Source organism: Heloderma suspectum, chromosome 6 (genome assembly GCF_057233095.1).
Source record: "Heloderma suspectum isolate Gila_16-S chromosome 6, 16-S_ref, whole genome shotgun sequence".
NCBI classification, from domain to species: Eukaryota; Metazoa; Chordata; class Lepidosauria; order Squamata; family Helodermatidae; genus Heloderma; species Heloderma suspectum.
In genome coordinates this window covers 4,155,111-4,183,067 of record NC_139463.1, presented here as the reverse complement: position 1 = coordinate 4,183,067, position 27,957 = coordinate 4,155,111, and the positions used below count along the sequence as shown (strand labels likewise).

At 45.9% G+C, this 27,957-nt stretch overlaps 1 protein-coding gene across 1 annotated transcript in view; it reads left to right on the top strand.

The window, feature by feature from the left end:
• HTR3B (5-hydroxytryptamine receptor 3B) overlaps window positions 1-24,442 on the top strand; it is a 45,984-nt gene extending 21,542 nt beyond the window's left edge. The window contains exons 2-10 of the mRNA XM_084807225.1: window positions 5,744-5,904; window positions 13,006-13,050; window positions 13,482-13,591; window positions 14,723-14,892; window positions 15,564-15,721; window positions 19,134-19,344; window positions 21,510-21,698; window positions 21,860-22,000; window positions 24,312-24,442. Of these exons, the coding sequence (XP_084663351.1) occupies window positions 5,744-5,904; window positions 13,006-13,050; window positions 13,482-13,591; window positions 14,723-14,892; window positions 15,564-15,721; window positions 19,134-19,344; window positions 21,510-21,698; window positions 21,860-22,000; window positions 24,312-24,442 (1,316 nt within the window). The remainder of the gene's footprint in view (window positions 1-5,743; window positions 5,905-13,005; window positions 13,051-13,481; window positions 13,592-14,722; window positions 14,893-15,563; window positions 15,722-19,133; window positions 19,345-21,509; window positions 21,699-21,859; window positions 22,001-24,311) is intronic.
• The last annotated feature ends 3,515 nt before the right edge of the window (window positions 24,443-27,957 follow it).

Genomic DNA, 27,957 nt, shown 5'->3' with positions numbered 1-27,957 from the left:
AGATATCCCTGGTTCTTGATGGGGAGCTGCCCTCTTCTCTTGTCTGGTTGTGTCACTCCACTGATCTAGGCCTCGACATCAACCTTGTGTGAATGGAGTCGTGTCCTTGACTCACCACACTTCGGGGGGCCTCTCTCCATGATAACCCAAAGCCTTATTTAAATGAACAGGAACTGTCCAAGGTCTCTGAATTGTGGCCAAACTGGGGAGGAATGTTTCAAATGCTTCTCAAAGGATGCAGGATTTCGGCATGTGAATGCTTGATGCAGGAAATTCATACTCAGAGAAGGTTATCAGGTTTGAAACATGTCTTACTACATGAGGAAGGTGTTATAATTGACATTTATTTAGCTCAATTGACCATCGAGCTTTAGGAGCCTTGCTTGCAATGATTCCAAGCTGCAGAAGGAAATATGCAGCTGCTAATGATGCCGTCCCTGTCCCTGGCATTAGCTCGAGCATGTTGCTCGTTTCCACAGTTCTTGCTGGAACGGAGCCCAGAAGCATCACTTTCCTTGGTGGTAGCCACAATGGGGACAGGTGGGCACAAAGCCTGAAATCATATTGCACCACAGCCAACAATTGATCATTATTAGGCCTATTTTTAGCACCATTATTAACTCCATTAAGCATCACTGTCCCCATGGAAACATCCAGTTTTGACTTCTGATTCTGTGTAGCAGGTTAAGTCTCTAACTTAGTTCCACTTTGGGCACCGTCCAGCAGGCACTAATTTTTCAACAGGACTTCACTGTGTGCTGGATTGCATGAAGATTAAAATATACAATGGATGTAAAGCCATATTTATGGATAGGGTGGTACCCCTGGAAGGATCCGGTTCGCAAACTGGGGGATGCTCTTGAATCCAGCTTTGCCCCTGGAGGCCCAGGTGGGGCCAGTGGTAAGGAGGGCCTTTCATCATCTGCAGCCCCTTCTGGGCAGAGATACCTGTCCCTGCTGTGCTGACTTCCAGGTTGGACTACTGAAATGAGTAATAAATGGGGCTGTCTTTGAAGACTGCTCAGAAACTGCAGTTAGTACAAAATACAGTTGTTAGGTTACTAATTGGGGCCAGTCATTAGGGACATATCTTGTCTGGTCTTAAAGAGCTCTGCTGGCTACTGGTTCATTTCCAAGCACAATTTAAAAAAAGCCATCTTGTGCCTACCTTTAAAACCCCACATGGCTTGGGACCCGAGTACTTGGCAAAAACCTGTTCCCACACCACCCTGCCCATGCACTGAGAAAATCTTTGAAGACCCTTCTCTGGGTTCCCCCTGATATCTGAAGTGAGGCAGGTGGTGACTGGAGAGGATACTATTTATTATTATTTATTTACTGCATTTTCTATCCTGCTTTTCAGGCACTCTCTCCCAAAGCAGCTCACATCAATAAGGGGGAGGGGCAGGCCCTGCCATCCAGCTCACAAACTAAAATGACAAAGCACACAAGGGAAGGGGCATGGAGGGAAAAGAGGAGAGAGATCGGTTTTTCAAGTCCAGAACAAGGTGGTGAGCTGTGGGCAGGCATTTAAGTGCACTTTGGGCCAAACGGATCTTCCCTTGCTGGTGGTTTTGCTTGAATAGCTGGCCAGTGGATGGGGCCAAAGCATCCTTTCCCCTTGCTTCTACACAGTCCCAGGGCAACGGTCAGTTGGACCTGGGTGTTCTTTCTGGTAGGGAAGGGGAAGTGACTGCAATTGCTCCTTCTCTGGCCAATGGATGGGGCAGGTTGGTCTCCCCCTTGGCTTGATACCATTCTTGAGAGGCAGTGGGTGCAGCCTCCCAATGGCCCTCAGTCCCCTGGCTGGTGGCAGAAGCCAGAGTGTGCTTCTCTTGTGCTCTCCGGTCCCAGGTATTCTCAGCTGCAATGCTCCAGCTGAGAATGGAATTCTCTCTCCAGGGTGCCTCGCCTAGTGCCAGAAAGAAATGAATGTAGGCAGCCAGACATTATGTCTCTCTTATGCCTGGCAAAGGCCTTTTTATTCTCCCAGACTTTCCAGATCTGATGCATTTTAATATTTGATTGTTTTGTTACTGCTTTTTGTTATCCTTCTGTTTTCTTGATAGCTATTCTCACTGTATTTTTATTTTTGCAGTTTTTATTTTGTGTCACCCTCATAATAATTTATTGAAGTGTAGTATATAAATGTGTACAAATAAACAAATAATGTAAAGTATTTATTCTTCGCTAAAAAAAAGGCATCTCCAAAGAAAGACATCCCTTCTCAAAGATTCTCAGTCCTCGACTTCAGCAAGTCTGGATATGGAATCCTACCCTTGCTCCAAGGAGCCCAAGGTGGTTCACGGGAACCATCCCATTTGGTCATCACAGCACTGTGAGGCAGGTTAGGGTAAGAGCCTATGGCTGGCCCAAGGTCACCCAGCTTAGGAACAGAAGAAGCTGCCTTAGACTGAGTCAGACCTGGGTCCATCTAGCCCAGTACTGTTGACACCGACTGGCAGCAGAAGCTCTCCAGGGTTTCAGGCAGGGTCTTCTTTGAACCCTACCTGGAAAGGCTGGGGATTCAACCTGGGATCTTCTGCATGCAAAGCATGTGCTCTACCACTGAGTCACAGCCCTTTCACATGAGCTTGGTTCGCGACTGAGTGGGGAATCAAACAGAAAACCCCCTGGATCAACTCCAGTGCTCTATGCACTATACCGCATGGACTCTCTCCTAGATGGAAAACAAAATTCTACTGCTGGTCTGGATTTTTCTGTAATGCGTGCATCTTTAGAGCTACCCAGTGACAACACATACAGAACAATATTGCGCTCTATGATCCCCAAATAGTTTAAATATTAAAATGTCCATGTTTCTAGTGGCTATTGCCTGAATTTAAAAAAATACATTTATTCCTCAGACTGCTTTGCTTTTTTTTTTTTTGCCCTTAAGGTCTCAGAACATCCCTCTCCTCATTCTGCTGCTATTTAAGAAGGGAAATATTCTTTTGCCTCTTGGCTGAGATGAGGTCCAAAAGGTAGCTCCTCCACAGGCTCTGGCTAGCCTTGGATAACATCTGCAGCACTGTCTTTGGCATTTTAGTTGCTGTGACATTGATCAAAGACGGGAATTGCTTCCTGGCCCACTCCCAATGTGGCACCCTTCATACAAAAAGGGGCATAGACTGGCCCAGTGTGCTGAGAGAGGACATCTCATTTACAGTTTCCTGCTGGAACTCTTGTACCTTCAGCAGCTCATCAAAACAGCTATCAGAGGCGCTGCGAGCAGGAGCAGACGCACGCATCGGACGCTGCAGATTAGATTTTGCTCACACACACTGGCAATTTGCTTCAGCCCAATGAGGTGGTGAAGCTGAGCTCCCCAAGGGCCTGCTGGAATGGTGAGCAGGGGGAAAAAGAATCTTTTTGCATTTCTGAGGGGCCACTCAGGAATGTGTCACTTGCAATTTTGGGTCTCCATATCTCTTCCTCCCCTCCCCTTCCACCCAAATACTCCCCATTCCTGGATCTTCTTCTCCTTATAGACTTTCTACTAGGCAAACAGATTTTTGAGTTCTGAATAATTGCTAGTTTATATGAAGAAGGGAAGAGAGGGGAGGGAATTGAAGTGCCAGTATACAGGATCAGACAAAATCTCATTAGCTCTCAAACCACACAGGTTTCTGGGTTCACTAATTCCTATTCCACATTCACTTTCTTGGTCTAGATTCTTGAATGAGATCTGCAGAATACTGAATGAAAAGCCCATTAACAGGAAGCAGAGTCTATTATCAAAAAAATTAAAGTGACTTCAGACCCTGGTGAAAGACAGCAGACTGGTAGCCCTGTGACATGAGCTGTCAGAGGAGGAAGTTTATCATAGACAGAAGAGGGGCACAGCACTTTGCTCTCTGCTGCCCACTGGCAACATTTACCATTAGGAACAGAAGTGGGTACCAAATCGATCCAGTTGCCAACCCCCCATTCCTTGATGGGAACAGAAGCCTTGAATGTCTTACAACCTGATTCTGAGCAAATGATTAACTCAGTCATAAGCCCCAATGTGTTCACTGCACTCCCAAGTAAGTGTACGTAGGACCATAGCCTTAATTGTGGAAACATCAAACATAATATTTTAATAAACTAATACATTTCTGTCAGTGAGGATGGAAAGAAAGGACAGAGAAGCGTATAAGGCTGGGTGGGAGCAAGGGGGGCAGCAACTCTGAAGCTGGTTTCTGGGGAGGGGCTGTAGCCCAGTGGCAGAGCACATGCCTCACAGGCAGGAGGCCCCAGGTTCAATCACCAGCAGTATCTCCAGTGAAAAGACTCAGGTGACCAGAAAGACCCTTCTTGGCCCAAGACCCTGCAGAGCTGCTGCCCGTCAGAGTACTTCAGCCTTCCCCAACTATATGCCCTCCAGACGTTTTGGTCTGCAACGTTTTGTTTGCCCCAGCCATCATGGGAAAAGGTCAGGGATAATGAGACTAGTAGTCTAAAATAGCTGGAGGGCACCAGTTTGAGGAAGGTGGAGGTAGACAATACTGGGCCAATGCAGTAGAAGTCAGCTCCCTATGCTCACACATGAGCAGTTGCTTAAGGAAAGATGCTTCATCCTACGATATGTGGTACCCATTCATAGGGGTGGATAAGAATTTAGTTTGGTTCAGTTTTTAGTAAGAGCTTACCAAATTCACAAAACCGGATGGAAAGGACTTGAGATTTAAAACATTCAAATGTGGGAGAAAGCAAAATCTGACACATCATCCATCCAGGTCGAGGGCTTTGAGTGGTTAGCTCTTAAAAGTCTGGCTTTGAATCCCTGTGGATTCAGCCATGTTGGTGGTGCTGAATGAGAGTTTCCACTTTTTTTGTTTTGTTTTGTTTTACAGACTCCTCATCTTTAACAGCTATGTGGCAGGCAGGTACATGTGGTTCTCTCCATGCTAGGAATAGCTGTTCCTGTTGAATTTGGCAAGTGCAGAGGGGTGAGAATTTTGTTCGGTTCATTGTTTGATAAACACTTGCCAAAATTCTCAGATTTCTTCATGAATGAACAGAAAGAACTTGAGATTTATATCTATCCATCTATCTATCTGGGAGAAAGTGAAACAGACAGATTCATCCATCTCTGCTTATTCATTACCCTAGTGAATAAGGGTATACTAGACGAGGCAACTCTGTTGCTTCATCTGTCTTTTTGGAAGGACACTCTTACATAGAATTTGAATGAAATCATAATGTTACTAGTGCTTTTCAGATGTCTAATATTCCCCAGACTTCTTTGTTTCATGCCTTCTGTCAAAATGTAATATCAATGCTTAAACATTAATAAAGCTTTTTTTTGCGGCGGGGAGAAAAGGAAAGATGGTAGCCAGGACTGAGCACTGGCAGACACTAGAAATACCATAGGCCACAGCAGCAGCTGGCTGGGGGACTGGCTGGACCACTCTGTGGTTTATTTATTTTATTTATTTATAATATTTATATACCACTTTACACCATGTCCACAAATGTCACCAAGGCAGTGTACGACAACACAAATAAAAACCATAAAACATAAAAAGAACTGTATGAAAACATTAAAAGAAGACTCAAACCTCTATTTGCAATTTGAAAGGCCGAATTAAAGAGATATGACTTAACTCTGTGATTTAAAAAAGGCCACTGTAAGGCTCTGTATTCAATTGTGAATGGGGCAGCTACTCCAGGAGGGCCAGCCCTCTCCAGGAAAGGGTTAGCAGCCTTGCTTCATGGTTCTGTCTGGCCTAATTACCTGCATTTGTTTGCTTGTCAGGAAGCTCTGCAGCAGCCACTCAACGACCCAGGAACTCTACCTTGCATCGCCTGACACGGCGCCTTCTGAAGAACTACAACAGAGGAGTGAGGCCAGTCCGAAACTGGGCTGGGGCCACCACTGTCTATCTCGACCTCTTTGTCCATGCAGTGCTGGATGTGGTAAACAGAGCTTCTCACTCATTTAAAGCTGGTGGCCTACAGGGCATGAAACCATTGAGCTCCGTGGGTGGGGAACAGCTTTAAACAGAGGACAGACCCCATGTAAGATGCATTTCTGTAGTGACAGAGGTATACATGTGGGTGTGCTAGTCATTCCACATTACGGTGTGATGTGACTTAACAAATGTCAGCAAACCCTGTAATTACCTGCTATGTAACAGTAGTTGCGGAAGATGCACAGAGAATAATATTTCAGCATTTCCAGAGTCCCGGTGCTCAGGTGCTGCTCGAGGAAGTGCATTCTTCTCAGTTTCCTCAAAAAGCAGTGTCTGCATAAAATACAACCAAAGCAGTTTTGCCCTGGATGTTCCAATGTTGTTGCATGGGTGGTCAAAACAGGATGGAGAAGAATGGAAAATGCTAGATTGTTAAAAGTGGTGAAGAGACAGATTATCTGTCTGGGTCAGTGGTGAATTCATTTAAAGAAAGTGATGGACTGAGAGAGAGAGCGGGAGAGGGACAGAAAGTGAGTGTGGTTGAGGGGCTCAGACCTGCCTGATCTCAGAGCTCTGCTTTTGACTCTCTCCATGTGTGGCAGATCAATGAATCAGATGTAAGATCAATGAATCAAGGTAAGCTGGAGGTGGTCAAACATGAGATGGCAAGATTGAACATTGACATCTTGGGAATCAGCGAACTAAAATGGACAGGCATGGGCGAATTTAATTCAGGTGACCATCATATCTACTACTGTGGGCAAGAATCCCTTAGAAGAAATGGAGTAGCACTCATAGTCAACAAAAGGGTGGGAAAAGCAGTACTGGGGTACAATCTCAAAAACGATAGAATGATCTCAGTACGAATCCAAGGCAAACCATTCAACATCGCAGTAATTCAAGTCTATGCCCCAACCACTGAGGCCGAAGAAGCTGAGGTTGATCGGTTCTATGAAGACCTACAACACCTTCTAGAACTAGCACCAAAAAAAGATGTCCTCTTCATCATAGGGGATTGGAATGCTAAAGAAGGAAGTCAAGAAATCACCGGGATAACAGGCAGGCATGGCCTTGGTGTACAAAATGAAGCAGGACAAAAGCTAATAGAGTTTTGCCAAGAGAACACGCTGATCATAGCAAACACTCTTTTCCAACAGCACAAGAGGCGACTCTCCACATGGACATCACCAGATGGTCAATATCGAAATCAGATTGATTAGGTCCTTTGCAGCCAAAGATGGAGAAGCTCTATACAGTCAGTAAAAACAAGACCTGGAGCGGACTGTGGCTCAGATCATGAGCTTCTTCTTGAAAAATTTCGGCTTAAATTGAAGAACGTAGGGAAAACTACTAAACCATTCAGGTATGACCTAAATCATATCCCTTATGAATATACAGTGGAGGTGAGGAATAGATTTAAGGGATTAGACCTGATAGACAGAGTGCCTGAGGAATTATGGACGGAGGTCCGTAACATTGTTCAGGAGGCAGCAACTCAATCCATCCCAAAGAAAAAGAAATGCAAGAGAGCCAAGTGGCTGTCTGATGAGGCTTTACAAGTAGCTGAGGAAAGAAGGGAAGCGAAAAGCAAGGGAGAAAGGGGAAGATCTATCCAACTGAATGCAGAGTTCCAGAGAATAGCAAGGAGAGACAAGAAGGCCTTCTTAAATGAACAATGCAAAGAAATTGAGGGAAACAACAGAATGGGAAAGACTAGAGATCTCTTCAAGAAAATCAGAGATCTCAAGGGAACGTTTTGTGCAAAGATGGGCATGATAAAGGACGAAGAAGGCAGGGACCTAACAGAAGGAGATGAGATTAAGAAGAGGTGGAAAGAATACACAGAAGAACTATACAGGAAAGACCTGAATGTCCCTGATAGCCATGATAGTGCGGTCACTGAACTTGAGCCGGACATCCTAGAGAGTGAAGTCAAGTGGGCCTTAGGAAGCATTAGTAACAACAAAGCTAGCGGAGATGACAGTATTCCAGCTGAGCTATTTAAAATCCTAAAAGATGATGTTGTTAAAGTGCTGCACTCAATATGCCAACACATTTGGAACACTCAACAATGGCCGCAAGACTGGAAAAGGTCAGTTTACATTCCAATTCCAAAGAAGGGCAACGCCAAAGAGTGTTCAAACTACCGCACAATTGCACTCATTTCACATGCCAGCAAGGTGATGCTCAAAATCCTACAAGCTAGGCTTCAGCAGTATGCGAACCGAGAACTACCGGAAGTACAAGCTGGGTTTCGAAGAGGCAGAGGAACTAGAGATCAAATCGCCAACATTCGCTGGATCATGGAGAAAGCAAGAGAATTCCAGAAAAACGTCTATTTCTGCTTCATTGACTACACTAAAGCCTTTGATTGTGTGGATCACAACAAACTGTGGCAAATTCTTAAAGTGATGGGAGTACCAGACCACCTTACCTGTCTCCTGAGAAACCTGTACGAGGGTCAAGAAGCAACAGTAAGAACCAGACATGGAACAACTGAGTGGTTCAAAATTGGGAAAGAGGTACGACAAGGCTGCATATTGTCACCCTGCTTATTTAATTTATATGCAGAGTACATCATGAGAAATGCCGGGTTGGATGAATCACAGGTCGGAATTAAGATTGCCAGGAGAATTATCAACAACCTCCGATATGCAGACGATACCACCCTAATGGCAGAAAGCGAAGAGGATCTCAAGAGCCTCTTGTTGAGGGTGAAAGAGGAGAGTGCAAAAGCTGGTTTGAAACTCAACATTAACAAAACTAAGATCATGGCATCTGGCCCCATCACTTCCTGGCATATGGAAGGGGAAGAAATGGAAGCAGTGACAGATTTTATTTTCTTGGGCTCCATGATCACCGCAGACGGTGACTGTAGCCATGAAATTAAAAGACGCTTGCTCCTTGGGAGGAAAGCTATGGCCAACCTAGACAGCATAGTAAGAAGCAGAGACATCACCTTGCCGACAAAGGTCCGTCTAATCAAAGCTATGGTTTTCCCAGTAGTAATGTATGGCTGTGAGAGCTGGGCTATAAGGAAGGCTGAGTGCCGAAGAATTGATGCTTTCGAACTGTGGTGCTGGAGAAGACTCTTACGAGTCCCCTGGACTGCAAGGGGGTCAAATCAGTCCATCCTAAAGGAAATCAACCCTGAGTTCTCATTGGAAGGACAGATATTGAAGCTGAAGCTCAAATATTTTGGCCACCTAATGCGAAGAGAAAACTCTCTGGAAAAGACCCTGATGCTGGGAAAGACTGAAGGCAAAAGGAGAAGGGGACGGCAGAGGATGAGATGGCTAGATAGCATCACCGATGCAATGAATATGAACTTGAGCACGCTCCGGGAGAGAGCGCAGGACAGGAAGGCCTGGCGTGCTATGGTCCATGGGGTCACGAAGAGTCGGACACGACTGAACGACTGAACAACAACAACAATGTGTGGCAGCAGGTTGTGACTCTGCGGTAGTGAAAGAAGAGCACTCTGCACATGCTTAGGGGCATTTTCATCTTTGTTAATGTTCCATATGTTTCAATATTAAGTCCTGGACTCTAATGCTACACCCTGATTCAGTTTAAGACTTAAACTTAATGGGTGCTTTACACATGCTCGGAAGAACAAAAGATAAAAACACAGACAGATGTAACTGTCTGTTGGGGAAGGACCATTGTTCTGTGGCAGAGCACATGCTTTGCACACACAAGGTCTCAAGTTCAACCCCTGCCATGGTCAGGTGGCAAGTAATATGGAGGACCTCTGCCTGAGCCTTGGAGAGCTGCTGTCAGCCGGGGTAGGCAAAACTGGGCTAAATGGACCAGTGGCCTGACTCCATATGGAACAACGTCATATGTCCATATGATATTCCGGATCCACTATCTTCTGCCCATCGAACGCGTGCAAGTAAGGTGAGAGCTTGGTGGCGCAGCAAGGCCCAGATGCAAGGGACAGTGCTTACCATTGCGCTGGAAGGGAGGGGTTATCTTATTCTTTTTTTAGCATAATGAACTTTCACTGACGATAACCATATTTGTACCACCCAGTGATCAGAGAAGAGATTTGGCTGTGTAATCACCGTTGCCAGAAGTGGCAGGCTCTAAAACAGCGCTGAGGCAGCCGAGGCCTTGGCAGGTGCATGTGCTAATAGACAAACCATTCGGCTGCCATTGCAGCGCATGAAGAGCTCTCGCCCCATCCTCGCTGCCGCCTACGACTCCTTTTGTTGATCTTTTGCCTCCTGTTTCACGCACATAAAAGGCAGGAGCAGTCTGAGAATCTCCAGTTATTAGGAGGGCCTTGGGGAAATCTGATTAGACAGATAATCTAGTCAACGGAGAAAGAGCTCCAATTTGTTTAGATTGAGTTTTGTCAATGCCGAATTCCATGTACCTTCGTATTCCACTCCACTGACTAGAGCCTCCCAGACAGACGCCAAGGCATCTGTTCCAACAGGATGCCGAACTGGGGGAAGATAAATAAGAATGTGGAGGAATTATCTGTATGTTTGCTAACCACCAATTTAAGACTAAGTAGGCTCCCTATGTTAGGAAGACTAATGAATTCCAATTCTCCCAAATATCCTTTGCTTTTAACAAGCAAGATAGAAGGGATCTGTACATGCACACACAAATGGAGAGGGAAGGAAAAGTTGTGCACAACACAACAAGAGAAACAATTATATTGGCCAGCTGGCATGGAGAGAAATGAAGAAGGGATTCAAGTTTCACTTTCAGACTTCCTTTTCCCCACTCTGGTACTAGGAAGATTAAGGTGAATGGAGGAAACATCAACAAGCATAGGGCTGCCAAAAGCAAGATGCTTTCCAGCAAAGGCAGTGGCTAGGCAAGGAGGGAAAAATCAGTCATATATACAAAAGAGGTTGTGGTTAAGGAAATGGGATGTGGAATTCCGCTCTCCCTCTGCATAATTCTAACAAATATGCTGAATTCATCAAACATCCCTACACTAGGGAGCGTTCTCTTTGAGGTCAAGAGTTCCTAAGTTGAAGCTGCTCAGCCATGTTCTTGGTGGTAAGTTGTCTCTAATACAGTGGACGCAAATCTGGCTTAGGATTTTAGATGTCCAAAAAGTTGAGCTGGAAAAAGTGCAGAAAAGGGCAACTCAGATGATCAAGGGGCTGGAGCATCTCCCCTATGAGAGAAAGTTACAACAGCTGGGATTGTTTCGCTTGGAAAAAAGGAGGGTAAGGGGAGACATGATAGAAGTGTACAAAAATATGCATGGTGTGGAGAATGTGGATAGGGAGACACTTTTCTCCCTCTCTCAAAATACTAGAACCTGGGGTCATCCCATGAAGCTGATTGGTGGGAGATTCAGGACAGATAAAAGGAGGGGCTTCTTCGCACAGTGCAGAGTTAAACTATGGAATTTACTTCCACAAGACGTAGTGATGGCCACCAATTTGGATGGCTTTAAAAGGGGGTTGGACAAATTCCTGGAGGAGAAGGCTATCAATGGCTACTAGTCCTGATGGCCATGTGCTACCTCCAGTACCAGAGGCAGTGAGCCTCCATTCACCAGTTGCTGGGCAACATGGGCTGGAGGGTGCTGTTGCGCTCATGCCCTGCTTGTGAGTTCCTGGTTGACAGCTGGTTGGCCACTGCGTGAACAAAATGCTGGACTAGATGACCCTTGGTCTGATCCAGCAGGGCTCTTCTGATGTTGAGGTACAGCCACTTCCCATATTGGGATAAATGGTTTTTCATGGTTTTTTGCCAATATATATGTGTGTATCTGTACGTGTGTGTATACATACTACTGATCCGAATATGCAAGATGACGCATGCTCATAGGATATAGTGGCCATTCCACCAGCCTGCAAGGGGTGTATCTCCTCTGCCCTCTTGGCATAACTGGAGTATACTAAGGTTGTTCTGTCATTGTCTAAGAGGAGCCAGTACTTGCCAAATTTTGAGCCTTCCAGTAGGGAACCATCAGGTATACTGCTCTGTGTTTAAGCCCTGCATTTGAAAGGATTTTGCATTATTCTTAGCAACCTGATTAATGTCAGAGAAACTAATTAGGGTGGATGAAAGAGAGAGAGAGAGAGAGACGGGTGATTCGTTTACAGGTCCAAATGCCGGTAGCATACCATTTCATCAATGGTAATTTACTGTAAGGAGCATCGGACAGACTTGGATACCTGAGAGTCGAGGATCAACAAAATGGCAGCAGAAAGGACAGCCAGAGATGATGGAGCTGGAATGGCAGAGAATCTTCCATCCAGTTCTGGACAATTGTGTCTGTGCCTCCCCCCCCCTTTTTTTTTTACCCAAGTGGGTGCCAGACCCAGCTTCTGCCAACCTGAAACCAGCATGCAGATCTGATCCAGAAGCCTTGGCAAGGGTCAGGAATTCCCACCTGCTCTAGTATATTACTGTTAAAAGACTTCCTTGCTCTTCTGGCTGGTCATCGTGCAGTTCCATCCCTTGGCCTGAGATGGGTGAGGACACATAGGTTGCCTCCCTGTCTGACTTTGTTTGAGTTCAGAGTTCAACAACGGTTGTGTGTTTGTGTCCTGACACAGGGAGTTTAATTAGAACACCTAGGAAGATCCAGCTCCATCTGGGCCCCACTGTTTGAATTTACAATTTGCGGGGTGGGGGTAGTTGGAAGCCACATGAAAATGTCCTGTGTGATAACAGACAGTACAGCCTCTCCAGGCAGAACAGCAATGTTTATAATTTCCATATCCCTTTACAACAGGGGTAGGCAAAGTGGTGCCCACAGGCACCAATGTGCCCCTGGATACCTTTCTTGGAGCCCAGCAAGGTGTTCTACCCTCCTACTTTTGTATATAAACGTATTTTCTTACTGGCAGCTGGGATTGATGTAAAATAAGTTTCTGTTGGTGCTGAAAAAACTGGTTTCAAAGGAGTTGTCTAGTGTGTTGGGGCTCAGATCCCACCTGTGTCTTGTTCTTAGTCTTTTGAGCAGGTTAGTTGTCCTTTACCAGGCCTCCGATGGCAGCCAGGACAGTTTCTCAAATTGCCAGATGTGCCCTCTGCCCCTGCTTTACAATCTCTTGGTGCATTGTTATTAGTGCCATTGTTGCATGATTTCTGTAATTCATGTTTTCTTCCCCTGTAGGATGCCCAGAATCAGAAGCTAACAATGAGCATCTGGTATCGACAGGTAAGGCAGATGAACAAGAACCATTGTGGAGGACAAGAAACTTTGCTGTACTCCCACATAGCCTTGAATTTTCCCTTCCCTACCATTTAATTAATAATGTTTTACTCCACTTTCATGGAGTGATGAGGAATAAACAGCAGCCTCACCAGGGCCAGATTCCTGCAGAGGAGAGAGCATGGGAATATTAAATTATATAAGACAAAAAAATTGTTCAAGGAAAGGATCAGTACAAGCATTTCCGCATCCCTCTGGCAGAATTAGTGCACACCCGAGTCCAACATAATCATAGCCTCCCCAGACTTGTGACTACATCCCCAGCTTTCTCTACTTCTTTAACCAAGAACTGAACAGATTGCACTCAGCTTCCACCACAATGAATTCACCTTTCATGTTTTAGAACTGAGTTAAATAAACTTATCTTTCCTTTGCAGATTTGGAGGGATGAGTATCTCATTTGGAATTCCAGTGGTTATGATGGGATCCAAGAAATCTCTTTGCCCATCAACTCCATTTGGGTTCCGGATATTATCATTGGGGAATCGTAAGTTTAGACCAGGTTGGGTTGGGCTGATGGTTACTCAAGGTCTCATCCACCTGTGATGTGTATTCCTCCCAAGGATGCAGTTTCTGATGTTCTTCATAAGTTTAGGATGTTGTGGTATCATTTTTAATTGTATTTTGTTGTATTATAAAAGTATGTTTTTTATTATTATTATTAGCCATTTTGGGGGCCTAGTATAGAATGATGGGATACAAATTTAATGAACAAACTAAGGAAGAAGATGTCTTTGCAGCCAAAGTCCACATGAACACACAGACACGTATGTGTGTGCGATTGTGACTAACACAGAAAAGTTAAAATCTTAAAGCAAAATGTTTCAGCCTGTGCCTTCTTCAGTTCACACACACCAGATTTCTTTTATTCTATTCTTGCAAAGGTACTTTGCTGAGAAATACCAAGTGACCTGGAGTTACTTTGCAGTCCTGCTAGCTCAGGGGTGGGCAACTTGTGGCCCTCCAGATGTTTGGGCTTACAACTCTGATTATTCCTCACCATTGGTTATACTTGCTAGGATCAATGGAAGTTCTAGGCCAAAACATCTGAAGGACCAGACGTTGCCCACTCCGGTGCTAGCTGTTCAAGAAAGAAACAGAGCTGGTATTCATTTAGCTTCATTGGCAAGTTTCTCAGCAGCCTCTGCAAAAGGAAGCTAGAAGAGATTTCTGACAGGCTGTTCTGCTTTCCTCAGAACTGCACTGTCCATCAGAGCCAATGATTTCTCCCTAAACACACCTTTTGTGCCTGTTTGTTTTCCTGTACCATGCACACTCTTGTGAACCTTGTCCCCTAAGCCTGACTCTCCCTCTGAATACCTTTCCAGTCTCACTTGTCCCCCAGCTCTTGCCTTTGTTTTCTGGGGTTTTCAGGCACAGCTCTGCCTCACCCCTTTCCTTGGACCTGATCCTGCTTGCTCTTGCCTGAGCCTGGTTCTGCTGAGGCCAACATTCTCAGCCCTGAACTTGCAAAGGCCACTCATGCCTGGAACAAAAGAGATTCTAGAGCTAGCAAGGAAAAATAAGAGTTCCAGGTAACATGCAACACTTCTTAGACTGCCCCTCTGCTGTGTCAAGCTGTTCTCTCTCTTTCTCTCCCACTCCCTCCCTGGAGTAGCGTGGATGCCAGCAGATCCCCTGATCTCCCATTTGTTTACTTAAATGCCACTGGCATGATCAAAAACTACAAACCCATGCAAGTGGTGTTGGCGTGCAGCCTGGAAATGTATGCCTTCCCATTTGACACCCAGAACTGCAGCCTGACCTTCAATAGTGCCTTGCACACAGGTAAGGTGGGACTTGTGGTACCTTGGGAGTGTCCCTTCTCAAGCCCTATGTGGGTCCTGAACTCAGAGCCTGAGCATTATCAGGCTTCATTGCTTTTCTTAGCAATGTGGAGTCTCTGCTCTTGTACTGGCTACAGATTGCCTTCACCTTGCCTCACATTGGCATCACTACACAGGACCCTAGTTGGGTCTGACAGGTAGAGAACTGAGAGATGCACCTTGCAGGCATGCAAGGTCCAGCTTCTCGCCATCACAGCAACTAACTCCCAGACCGTCTGAGTCCTTTCCCTCCTCTGAGTTCTCCAAGTTGCTGGCAAACATTCCATTTACCCCAGGGCTTAACGTGAGTTTGGCTCAGTGGTAGAGCCCCCACCACGGCGAGCACTCGTGATCAAGTAAGATTGTCTTCCAAAGATAGAGTCTATATAGATAACTCTTTAAAAGTAGTAGAGCACCTGCTTTGCATGCAGAAGATTTGATTTCCCGCATCTCCAGGTAGAGAAGGAAAAACTCCTGCCTGAAACCCTGGAGAGCTATTGCTGCCAGTCAGCGTTGACAATACTGGGCTAGATGGACCCAGGGTCTGACTCAATAGAAGGCAGATTCCTATGTTTCTGTACCTGCAACTCATCTGTTGTTGTTTCCAAAGGCCTTTCTTTGTGTCCTTCTCAGTTCAGGATATGGATCTTGCTTTCTGGAGGAGCTATGAGGAGATCACAGGTGACCAGCAGCTGTTTCTGAACAATGGAGAATGGGAGCTGGTTTCCGTGCTCTCTGAGCGATTTATCCTGCAAACTCAATCTGGAGGTTTTGCCCAGATTCGGTTTCACGTGAGTATTGGAAACATTGTTTTCTATTGTAACCCAGTGACCTTGCCCCCTTCCAGTCCTTGTCTCCCTTTCCCTTGCATTAATTGCATCTATTAGTGCCCCCTTTTCCTGTTGTTCTAGTCCTTGTTTCTTGTTCTTGGTCACCCAGGTCATTTGGGAGGAAAGGTTACAGCACAGCCTTTTTCAATGGACTTTTTAAAATGTCTAAAAGTTTACTGTTGCCAGCTTTTTACATGATATTTTAGATTGCTGCTTTTCATTTATACCTAGCAAAGTCTTTAAAATGTACTTTGCTTTTCAATACTTTCTTTTTAATATATTTTATGGGGTCTTGCATGGAACCTGCAGTTTGTCATTTGACTCCCAGTCTCCTGTGATCCTTTCAGTTTGTTTTGGTCATACATGCAGCCTCACTTGATTTTCTTAGCCCAAGAGCTTTCCCAAACTCATAATAAATAAATTACACACTTCCTCCCCACACCAAATAAAAGTGGAAGTATTCTTCACTCTTACATCTGAAAAGGTTTACCTTTAGTGAGGTTTACGTGAGAGACAGTGTGGTGTAGTGCTTAGAGTGAGTCCTGGCACTGAGGAGACCTGCGTTCAAGTCCCCACTTGGCCATGAAGCTTACCAGGTGTCTTTGGGCCAGTCACATGATGTAAACACCACATTGAAAGTAATTAATCCTGGACACTAATAACATTGATAGGGGCAGGGCAGGGACTGTTTTCAAATCTCTCTCCCCGCTTCACCCCCAATCAAGAAGATCCAGCTGGTTAATGGGGGAGGCATTTGTTTGTTTTGTGGGTAAAAGTCAGAATCACAGCTGGCAAATGAGTGTGTTTCATTGTACAAAACTTGTGCAGGCCTCTAAAGCCTTATCAGGTTCTTCTTGAGGCGCACAGAGGGAAGGAGCTAATTTGTCCATGCCATTCACTGGAGGGAGGTGGGGGGGGGATGTGCTTTTCGTTTTGATGAGCTTCTTGATTCGGAGCAAACACCTCATTAATTTTAAAGATATCAGCCTGCAAACTTTATTAATGTCGGAGAGAATAACAGAGAGCATTTAAAGGGAATCATGCCAAAGGCAGCATCTGCAGGATGGGAGGCAATGGAAGCACATGCTCTTCATGGAGCAGACCCCAAGGCAGATGTGTGTGTGTGTGCGTGCGTGTGGCTGATTGAGTTTCTTTGGTCTTCTCCAGAGCTTAGCTGGGGTCTAGACAGCTGGCTACTTCCTTCTCAGTTCCCAAAGATGCAGCAGACCTCCAAGCAGGCCAAAGCATGTTGTCGTGTCTGGATTTCTGGTTGTCAGTAAGAGGAGAAGGGTGAAGCCTGGAAATGAAGATGGTTGACCAGATATCTGTCAATCCCCATTTTAGAATATCTGGTTTACATGTAGATTATGAACCTGCTCTTGTTGTTGACCTGTGAGAACCTGCAAATCAGTTGCATGCCTCCAATATGTACAAATAAGTGCTCTGAATAAGTAATATGCATATTAGCTCCTGGCATATCCACAAACTTAAAGCCAAATTTGCATGCTTGCAGTTTATGGATGTATCAAGGAGCCAGGTGTATGCTTGATACTAGGTGTGGGGAGACCTTCAGGTTCACGATATATACTTTGTTGTTGCTTTTATTAGAACTTCAAGATCCACCAATGGGAGCCAGGTGCAAAATAGTCGCTCAGGGGGTTGGACCTAGATGCAAAATGATGCCTTAGGGGGAGGAGCCAATTACCTACTGCACCCCATGAGTCATACACTGGGGTGACCTGAATATACAAGTACAAATCTATGTCTGGATTGCTGCAGCTCAGGGATTCTAAGAATAAATTAGCATGTATTGGGGGGGTGTTCTCTCAGTAGATCTTGATCTATCTTCAGCCCACCTCTGGATAAACATCTGCACATGATATTTACACTCAAGCTGTGCATAATATATCCTCTCCTCACTTTTGCAGGAACGTTCCTCCCTCATGAAATGTGGGGGGTATTTTGTGGTGGAGGGTGACTTTAAAAATTGTTGTCTTACCTTTAAATATGAGGCAACCACAGTTTTTTTCTCCTCTTTTCACAATAACAAATCTGGGGGAGGGGGAATGGGAGCAGCCATCCTTACCCTGCCCCACTGAATGTCCCTGGGAATGATCCTATATCATGATGTTATGCAATTCCTATGGGGCATTCTGCCCCAAAGGTGCATCCAGGCTGCAGAGAGCCACCAGTGCTTGCTTAAAAAAAGAAAAAGAAAGGGAAGAAGACAAGAGGCAAAATCCTCAGCCACCTCATACTGAAGGCAAGACAAGCATTCTTAACATTCCCAGCCAGCAAAGATTTGGGGTGTTTTTACCAAAAACATATAGGAGAATCACGGGGCTTAGCCTCGCACTAATTTGCACATACATTGAGGCTGCAGACGTGCAATTGTGAGGCAATAAGTGCCTCTCGCATATCAGCTGAAAGACTGGGAGCACTGGCACACGCTACCCATCTCCCCCCTTTCTTTACAAGCTCCACAATCTTTGGGGCTTCTTTGCTGAAGAAATGAGCAGGGAGAGAGAAGGCAACCTGTGGCTGAACTTCCGCCTCTGCTTCGGTCACGAAGGCAGCTATGCAAGATTGAGTGCCGGTGGGATCCTTTGACGATGATACTGTTGGCACCTAACCTTGGGTAATATCCCGTCTCCAGCATGCAGCTGCTGAATGGGCACCAAGTGAGATTGATTCCCTTCATTACCACCGATGGGCTGCAAATACCTTTTGTGTACTTATTATTACCTGGCGTTAATGGATAATGAAATGGTGGCATAATATTGCTAACACCTGAAGGGTGTCTAATGGTACATGCAGCTAAATTGAAACTGCTCTCCTCCTCCTCTTTTGCTTTCTTCCTTTTGCTGGGGAATTTAAAGGCAATGAGTTTGCTTGCCTATTAGACAGGATGGGAAGGATTTGGCCAGGAAGACAATGGCAGATGGCAATTCAGGACCATGGACAGCTCCAGGCAGGAAGCTGGCCAGGAAGGCGGTGGAAACACGGAACTGCCTGGAGCAACTTCACTAGGAGCTTTAGGAAACATGTGTCAGCAATTTACCATAGAATGGTCAGTGCATGTTCAGAGGCAATATGCCTGTCTGTGTCAGTGGTTAGCGTCAAATAGCAGGAGAGGACTTTTCGGAAGTATCTGGCTGGCCACAGCTGGATGCTGGACTTGATGGACCTTTGGTCTGAACCAGCAGAGCTCCTCTCACATTTTTATCAAAACTGATGTTGCCAGCATGGCCCACTGAGTCCGTTTAGAAAATTCTGGGTTGGATAGACTATTTCCCTGATGCAGTACAAAACAGTTTGTTATAACTGAGGTTGCATTCATGTCTACTACACTTTTCGCATCCAATTCCCCCAGGTTGTTATTTGCAGACGTCCCCTGCTCTACGTGGTCAGCTTGCTAATTCCCAGCATCATCTTGGTAGCTGTGGACCTGGGCAGCTTCTACCTGCCCCTGAACTCAGTAACAAGAATAACATTCAAAACCAGCGTGCTGGTGGGCTACACACTCTTCAAAGTCAACATGTCAGATGAGCTGCCCGCTACTGGAACTGGTACTCCTCTGATCAGTGAGTACAACCAGGATAGCTCTACTGCTATTATTAATTAATAATAGGTGATTTTACAGTGCGTTCAAAGGTTCGGATTGCTTCACATACATAATGTGGTGACCACTACAACTATGATGAAAAGTAGAGTATTATACTCATATTGCAGGTAATGGAATCAAGGCGGAGGATTGTGGTTCGCCTAAGGCCACCGTGGCAGAAGCAAGATTCAGACTTAGGACATCTTGATTTGTAGCACAGTTAGCTGCTGTCCTCCACATCTAGGATGGCAGGAGTGGACGGTAACTGCAGCTTTGTTGCACCAAGAGAATCCATAGCAGAAACAATTCTTCTTGCAGGCACAGGACAACCCAACCTGCCATGGCTGACAAACATGCCCACCTGTAGTGGCAGCCTTGGCCAAAGGGGGCTTTACGCCATGGGCAATCCCTTTAGGAGAATGTTCCACAATGCTTCAGAATGTTGGCCCTTGGAGTTTGTGTGGCTGTCCTGTTTCAGTCACGCAGGGGGCCTGTAGAGTGCTGGGCATAGAGGAGAAAACAGGATGCAGTATCAAAGAGTGGAAAGCAGGCAACAGAGTCTTGTTCTCATTGAGTGACAACCATATGGTGTCTGGGCAGTACCACTTCAGACAGGACTCACGACTGAATCCTCCTCCATGCAAAAGAAAAGAAAAGCCCTGCTCATAGAAAACTAGCATGTTAGGAAGAAGGATTTTAATCTACCCATCTCTGTGAGACACTAGTTTTCTACGTGCAGGAAATTGTAGGGCTTTTGTTTGTTTGCTTTTGAGTTGGGCGCTTTCTATTATATGGGCTCCCTCCTGCATTCTGAAGTGGTAAACCCAGACACACATTCACCACCTCAAGGATAATTAGACCAGAGAGCCAGAGAGCCCCAGGGGCAGCAGCAGTTGCCCTGACAAAGCCCCCTTTGTGCAAGAATCCAGCAGTGTGTGAGCTGCTGTTTCATTCCACATTCCCACACTGCAGGGATGTGTAGTATATATACAATGCAACCATGTGGCCAGGGCCAGCCCACTAGGATGGAGGGTGGTGGTTGTGTGGGAAAGCCGAGTGTGATCAGCCTCACCTGTGTAGCTGGGTTATCCACAGGCCCTTCTAACCTGGGATTTTGCTATGTGGGAGCGATGTTATACTGCTGGGTGCTTATGTCAAGAAGGCCAAAGTCTAAGCCAAACCAAGTCCTTCTGTCCTTATGCAGGGCCTGAGGACTGCTGGAATGCTGCTCCTCAACTGAGCCTGCAAGGGATCTAAAGAGCAGGCACTCTGGCTCGGATCCTGCACTGCTGCACCATTGAAAATTATGAATTGCACCTTCTACCTACTCTAACAGAGACCTTCAAGAGAGCAAAGAGCCATGGATGGCAGATGGGTTAACTGGCCCTTCCTCAACAATCTGCCCTCCCAGTACCTGAGCCTGATAACTCAGCAGCTTCCTCTGACAGGTTAATGAGGAGTTCCCCCCTTTGTCTCTGTGTCATGGCCCAGTGGGATCGCATCCCCAAGCCGACATGTTCAGGTCTGTGGTGGGTGGGACTAGTTGTCAGTCCACGGGCCAGAGGCAAGTAGCCCAGTCCAGGGCAGGCCCAGGGCAAATTCCAGAAGCAGCCCTCAAAACAACCAGAGGCAGGTAACACTGTCCAGAACAGACGAGCGCTCAAGTCCCAGAGGCAGCAACTATAGGTCCAAAGGACTGGAAGCACGTGACTTATATCAGTGCAGGCAGGGGGATAGCCAAATTCTGAAAGACAGCAGAACTAGAGGCCAGGCATCAAGACTCTGCAAAACAGCTGCTCTAGGTGAGTTGCTCAGAGGCAGCAGTTATATAGGACCAGCAGGGTTTTTATTGGCTGGCTCCCCAGATCAGCTGATCTGGCCAAGCTGACACACTGCAGTGTACCCTCCCGCCATTGCCAGGGTGGCAGTATGGAGCAGCAAGGATCAGGACAGCTGGTTTCTCTAGCTGCCTTGGTGGCACCTCAGCCCTGCTGACAGATGCTCTGGGTTGAAGCTGCTGGCACCTCTTCTCCATACCTGATGGACTGGGGACTCTCTGGACAGGTGATCATGCCTTGTGGCTATCATCAGAGAAGCCACTATCTGTGTCAATTGTTCACAAAGAGCCCCTTGTTCTCTTCCCAGGTGTCTTCTTCACCATCTGCATGGCTTTGTTGGTCCTCAGCCTATCCAAATCCATCTTACTCATCAAGTTCCTCCACTTGGGTGAAGACCAAACTCGGAAGAAGCTCTTCACTTCTTGCTCTCGCAAGAGCATTGATGAATATTCCAAAGCTACCAAGACCACAGTCGAAAAAGCCAATTACGTTGCAGGTTTGGAAGGCAAAAGAGTAAGGGAAGGCGGGATCAGGGGTTATAAAATTATGCACGGTGTGGAGAAAGTGGGTAGAAATAACGTTTTTCTCCTCTCTCATAACACCAGAACTTGGGGTCCAACATCCCACCATTCTGAAGGTGCTTTTTCCTTCCTGCAGAGATCCAACTGACAAGGGAAGACTTGGGCATGGAAGGCCAACAGGCTGGAATGACCACACTTCCAACAGAGAAGATCCTCAGAGAGCTCCTCCCCATCAGCTCCCACCTCCGTGCACTGGACGGGGCTGCAAAAGAGGAAGGCAACTGGCTTGCTCTCTCGTACGAGCTGGACAAGCTCTTATTCTGGATTTATCTTCTAGTGCTGGCCACATATGGGGTCACAATGGGCTGTCTCTGGATGTCATGGAGCTTGCAGTAAGGGCAACGGGTGAGGGCTATCCAACAAGCCCAAGTTAGGGTTGCCACGTGGGCTTCTTAGGGGGCATCCCCAACCATGCTGTTCTGTCTCCCCCTTTTAACACTGGATAGCACAATTGAAAACATGGGTGTTGAGTTAGCACTCAAGCCTTATTTCAAGTTTCTGTCTGGGCCAAAGTAAAGATACATCAAATGTATATTTGCATTTAATATACTTTTAAAAATGCAAATGGCATCTGCTTGGAGCATAATTATGGCGACCACGGCTGGCAAGGGTGGGTGAATTTACCTCTTTCTTCCCCTGTGTTGGTCCTGAAGTAAAGTGCTCCTCTTAAGCTGTGATTGGCCTTGGGAGGATTGCTCCTATTAGCACCAACGAGGGATTTCCATCCAATGTGAATAGCCATTTCCAAGGATCGGTGTTCCTCAGAACCATAGCAGGTCCTGCAAAGGTTAAATTGCCCCCTCCTATGCAATTGTTCTAAGGTATTAGTTGCCAGTTGGGTACTTGTAACTTGGAATGGTAGCTTCAGGTGCATGATAGCTTCAGTTGCGTAGAACTTTCATATGTCTATTCCAGCGAATGGACAAACCTGGGACTTAGGTCCACCCCTCTGCCACTGACAGCCATCCAGCTCCAAGGTAGTAGGGAAGCTGGAACTAACCACAGCATAGGATGCTATACCAGATATGCATGTTGCCTACATAAGGCATCTGTTCAGGGCATGACCCTTAACAGCCACAATTTCCTGGCATTTTTGGAGCTTGAGTGATCGTGGAAGGCCCTCAACAAACACGCCAAACTGAAAGGTTTTTGTTTATTGAATTATCAACACCCCCTTGTAGATGCTATTTACATATTTTAACACATACACACACACACACGCATGCACACATGCCTGCAAAGTCTCAATTTTTAAAAAACGAAGCCCTGCAAAGTCTCATTTAACTCATTGAATGTAGTTTGGCTTTCTGCTTAATCTCTACTTCCAGCTTTGTCTTTGCACAAAAAGGGGTGGAATGTGTCCATTTCTGGTTATAGGATCCTTCTCAGGTAGCAGGGCTAAAAGGGCCCCTACCTGAGGCCTTGCAGCGCCCCTGCCATCCAAAGCAGAAAAGATTGTGGGAGTTAAGCCCACGGTCTGCCTAAGACAGATTCATGCACTGGCCTGGCACACTGAAGGGAGCAATTGCTTAAATTGTCCGGCAACCCAGGAACAATAATTTCCCTCCTGGGTCTGCAGCCCTTTGCTGTTGGTGGCATCTCAATTTCCCTGCCATGTTTTACTGAGACCCTGGGCATGTGCACAGTGACTTCACATGTGCGCGCGCACATGGTCACAGCACATAGTGCACTTGAACAGGGCAAGGCTGTCAGCCTTTTCTTTTGAAATTGTGTATGGGAACTACATCTGAAACTACAGTGGCTGCAACGGAGCCACCATCTGCCACCAGGAATAGCTAGGAAAGATATTAGTGGGTGGGAGGGAATGGTGGTCAAAAGGTGTGGGAGGGGGAGGCAAAGGAATTCTGTGCCAGTCAGAGCGGCTTGATGTGGCTCCCGCAGTCTCCCTCTTGAGGAGGGTTGGACAAACATGTCTGTCTTGCTTTTCTCCCATCCCATATTCTTTTTCTCTTTATTTCTAATTCAAGTTCTTTTGATCTTGTTTATGAAGAAATTTGCAAATTTTGGTAAGATCTTATTTATTTCATTATTTAGTTTTTAAAAAGAGCTGAACACAATTTTCACCCATCCCTGCTCTTGAGGAAGAGTGCCCTCACCCCAGTGTTGACAGTGTGAACCTGAAAGCAGCTGCTGGTGAACAGAGGTTCAAAACCAGCCTCCCCCAACCTTGCACCCTCCAGAAGTGTTGGACTACAATGCTGTGCTGGCTGGGGATGATGCAAGTTGTAGTCCAACATGCCTGGAAGGTCCCAGTTTGGGAAGGCTGTTCTAAACGTCCTCCCACTCAGAGCTTTGCCACCCAAAATAACACCTCCCAGTTTGCAAAATGGCCCCTCCAGAGATACTCCCTTTTACCTGCTGCTGTTGCCTCTGTTAATACTTAGCACTAATTGCCCATGAAATGCTCCCACTGCCACTAAAGGAACAATGAGCATCAGGCAGCTTTCAAACCTCCTCCTCCAAAGAGTCTCCTGCCCCCGCAGTCCCTCCCTTTTGACCTCCTCTAGTTCTGGAAATGGAGGCAAAGTACCAGCCCCAGTGCTGCCTTGGAAACACCTTACAGGGTCATCCCACCAGCTTTGCACTCTATTACAATCAGGCAGTGGTGGATTACTTCTTCCTTGTGCTTAACCTCTGAGAGCTCTCAGTGCCCAGAAGCATCCAGCTATCTATGCAAGCTGAAAATTGTGTTTCTTCTTTTTTCACATCATCCTGTAGCAATGCATGTATCTGGTGTCTGGGATATTTGTCTCCTGCATGAAAATTCATGGTGGGATCTGATACTAGTAGAGATTTTAGAATATTGGGAATAGCAGCTTTCATTAAAAAGAACATTTTAAAAAAATGTTACAATCCTCCATGGATATTGAAATTTGAAAAAAATGGGCAGTCGCCATCATCAAATGCTTTGAGTGCTCAAGGGGGGGGGCTCCTTATGCATCCCAAAATACTCCCTTCTCACTCCCTCATTGATACTGTTTAATAATTAATTGCCTGATTTAGATACCACCTTTTAAGGCACAATTGCCCCTTCAAGGAAGTATACAATATTTCATAAAATACAATAATAAAACATAATGAAATAACCATGCAATTAGAAGTACATGATACCCCTTTAAAATTAAGCAGTAGAGGGTTGAATCATCATCAATTAATGAAAAACAGATGGAAATGTATTATTATTGCATCTATATCCTGCCTTTCCCCCTCTTGTAAGGAATCCAAGGCAGCTTACATGGCCCCCCTCCTCTCCGTTTTATCCTCACAACAACCCTATGAGGTCGGTTAGGCTGGGAGTCAGTGACTGGCCCAAAGCCACCCAGTGAGCTTCCTGGCCAAGCGGGGACTAGAACCCGGGTCTCCCAGCCCCAGTCCAATACTACACTATACTGGCTAGAATAAATGCTCTAAGTTGTTTTTCAAAAGTTTCACCCAGACCATCTGGATTGCCCTTTGTAACATCTGTACTACTACTGTTTCACCATGCCACAATCCTTGTCCTTCCATCAACGTTACCTGACACACCATGTTCCAGATAAAATATGGAAACTGAACAGCACTGATCCAGAGGAAGTCAGTCATGCTCAGGTCCTCCTGGAATCAGTGAGGCAGATGACTTGTGACTCACTGAAGCCTTGTTGATTTTTAAACCATTACGTTATTGCTGTGTACTTGCAATAGCTAATTTGCATATTTTATTGGTTTATGTTAACCCCGCCTGCCAGGAAATGGGGATGGGGCAGTTGCTACTCAGAGGACTTCTGTCTCATCATTTTGTCATTGTCCTTCAAATATCTTAAGTGCAGGTCCTGAAGATGGTCTAGGAGAGGTTTTTCCATCAACCCAAATGTATTTGCATGGATCTTCTGAGTGTAATAAGCGCCGGAGATGAGGTTTATTATGGCTCATCCGGAGCACTGATTGTCTTGGGTTTGGGTATAGTACTGCAATCTTGGCTTTGTTTCAGTTTGTGGAGACTGAGGTTCAGTATCTTAGCCGTGGGAGAAGGGAGAGACAGATGATAAAGCATGGTGCGGGGGAGTGAAAGGGATAGTGTCCAGTGACTTGATCCATCCCATCATGGCCTTGTGCTGGGAACCCTGAAGCCCTGCTAGAAAGACCCAATCCCAAAAGCTGGAGAGAGATGGCAGTTTTGCCAGAGGGTTGAAAGCAATATGATGGAAGCAGTGTTACTTTAGCTGGCCAAGGAACAATCTCAATTATACACCCTCCCCCCACAAGAACAGGTATGAGTGATTGAGGGTATTGCTGATGAAATTCAAAGATCTCCCTGTTCAGATAGACTGCTCCTGATCAGAAACGGTTGTGCAACTGCCCACTCCCTACCCAAGCATTTCCTAATATAAACCAGGGGTGGACAACATGCAGCCTTTGGCCTAATTTCAAAAGCCCACTGCATGTGATCTGTCCAGACCTCTGGAAATAGAAATTTCTCCCTTCCCTGACAGCCTGCTAGGTGGAAGGAAGAGGGAGAAAGAGAAAATTGTGTGGCAGAAAGAGAGAAGGGATGACTATGATGGAAGATTACAACAGCTGGGATTCTTTAGCTTGGCAAAACGCAAAGTAAGGGGAGACATGATGGAGGTATACAGAGTTAAGCATGGTGTGGAGAATGTGGATAGGGAGACATTTTTCTCTCTCTCGTAATACTAGAACTAGAATGGGGTCATCCCATGAAGCTGATGGGTGGGAGATTCAGGACAGATAAAAGGAAGGACTTCTTTGCACAGTGCAGAGTTAAACTATGGAATTTACTTCCACAAGTCATAGTGATGGCCCCCAGTTTGGATGGCTTTAAAAGGGGATTGGACAAATTCCTGGAGAAGGCTATCAGTGGCTACTTGTCCTGATGACCCCAGGGAGCTATTGCGAGTGTAGACAATACCTGGGCTAGGTGGACAAATAGTCTGACCTGGTATGGGGCAGCTACCAGTGTAGCAGTGCAGTGATAGCCACCAACTGGGTGGCTTTAAAAGGGGATTGGACAAATTCTTGGAGGAGAAGGCTATCAATGGCTACTAGTCCTGATGACCATGTGCTACCTCCAGTATCAGAGACAGTATGCCTATGTACACCAGTTGCTGGGGAACATGGGCAGGAGGGTGCTGTGGCACTCATGTCCTGCTTGTGGACTTCCCATTGGCAACTGGTTGGCCACTGTGTGAACAGAATGCTGGACTAGATGGACCCTTGTTCTGATCCAGCACAGCTCTTCTTCAGTTCTTATGACTCACTCATTTGCCCACCACTGACAGAAGGCTGGATATCTTTAATGCAAACACATCAACTGAAATAACTGCCACTATGTTATCTGATATTTGGTGCCCATTTGGTGTCCATATTATGGCCAGGGTGGGTGCAAAAGAAGACACAATCATTATCATGTTTGTTTGTTTGTTTGTTTATACAGTGCCTTCTATATGCATAGTGTTTTTTCCAAGGACAAGAGGACAGTTCCCTTCCCAAGGAGCATACAAACTCAAATTTGACATGAGGGAGACAAAAAAAGGAAGGGATGGGAAATGGAGGAAGGGGCAACCAGGGGAAGAACATGCATTTACTTCAGTTATACTAGCTTAGGCTAAGCTTAGCTATGGTAAGGTATGGAGATTATGAGTAAGTGGACTCATAGCTCAATGGCATAGCACCTGCTTTGCATGCAGAAAGTCCCAGCTTCAATCCCTGGCCTCTCCAGGTAAAAGGAAATCAGGTGTTTATTTTATTTATTTAATTAATTTGTATACCACCCAATAGCCCAAGCTCTCTGGGCTGTTCACAGAAATTACATAGTAGGTGATGGGAAAGATTCTTCTGCCTGAGACCCTGGAAAATGACTGCAAGTCAGAACAGACACGACTGGCCTGGATGGGCGGTGGTCAGTCTCAGCATAAGGCAGATCCATATGAAGGAAAATGGCATCACAGTGGTGTTCTGGGAGGCAGTTCCAGGCATAAGGGGCAGCAAGGGAGAAAAGGCAGAGTAATTGGGGAAGGAGGAGACCTAGCTGAGGAAGAGAGGGAGTTTTGGCTGCTGTAGCTTCTCTCCACCTTGCAAGACAAGCTACCTGCGCTTGCCAAAATTCCCTCCTCAACACAACTCTGAAAGTCAGCAGGAGCCCTGTTTTTCACCCTT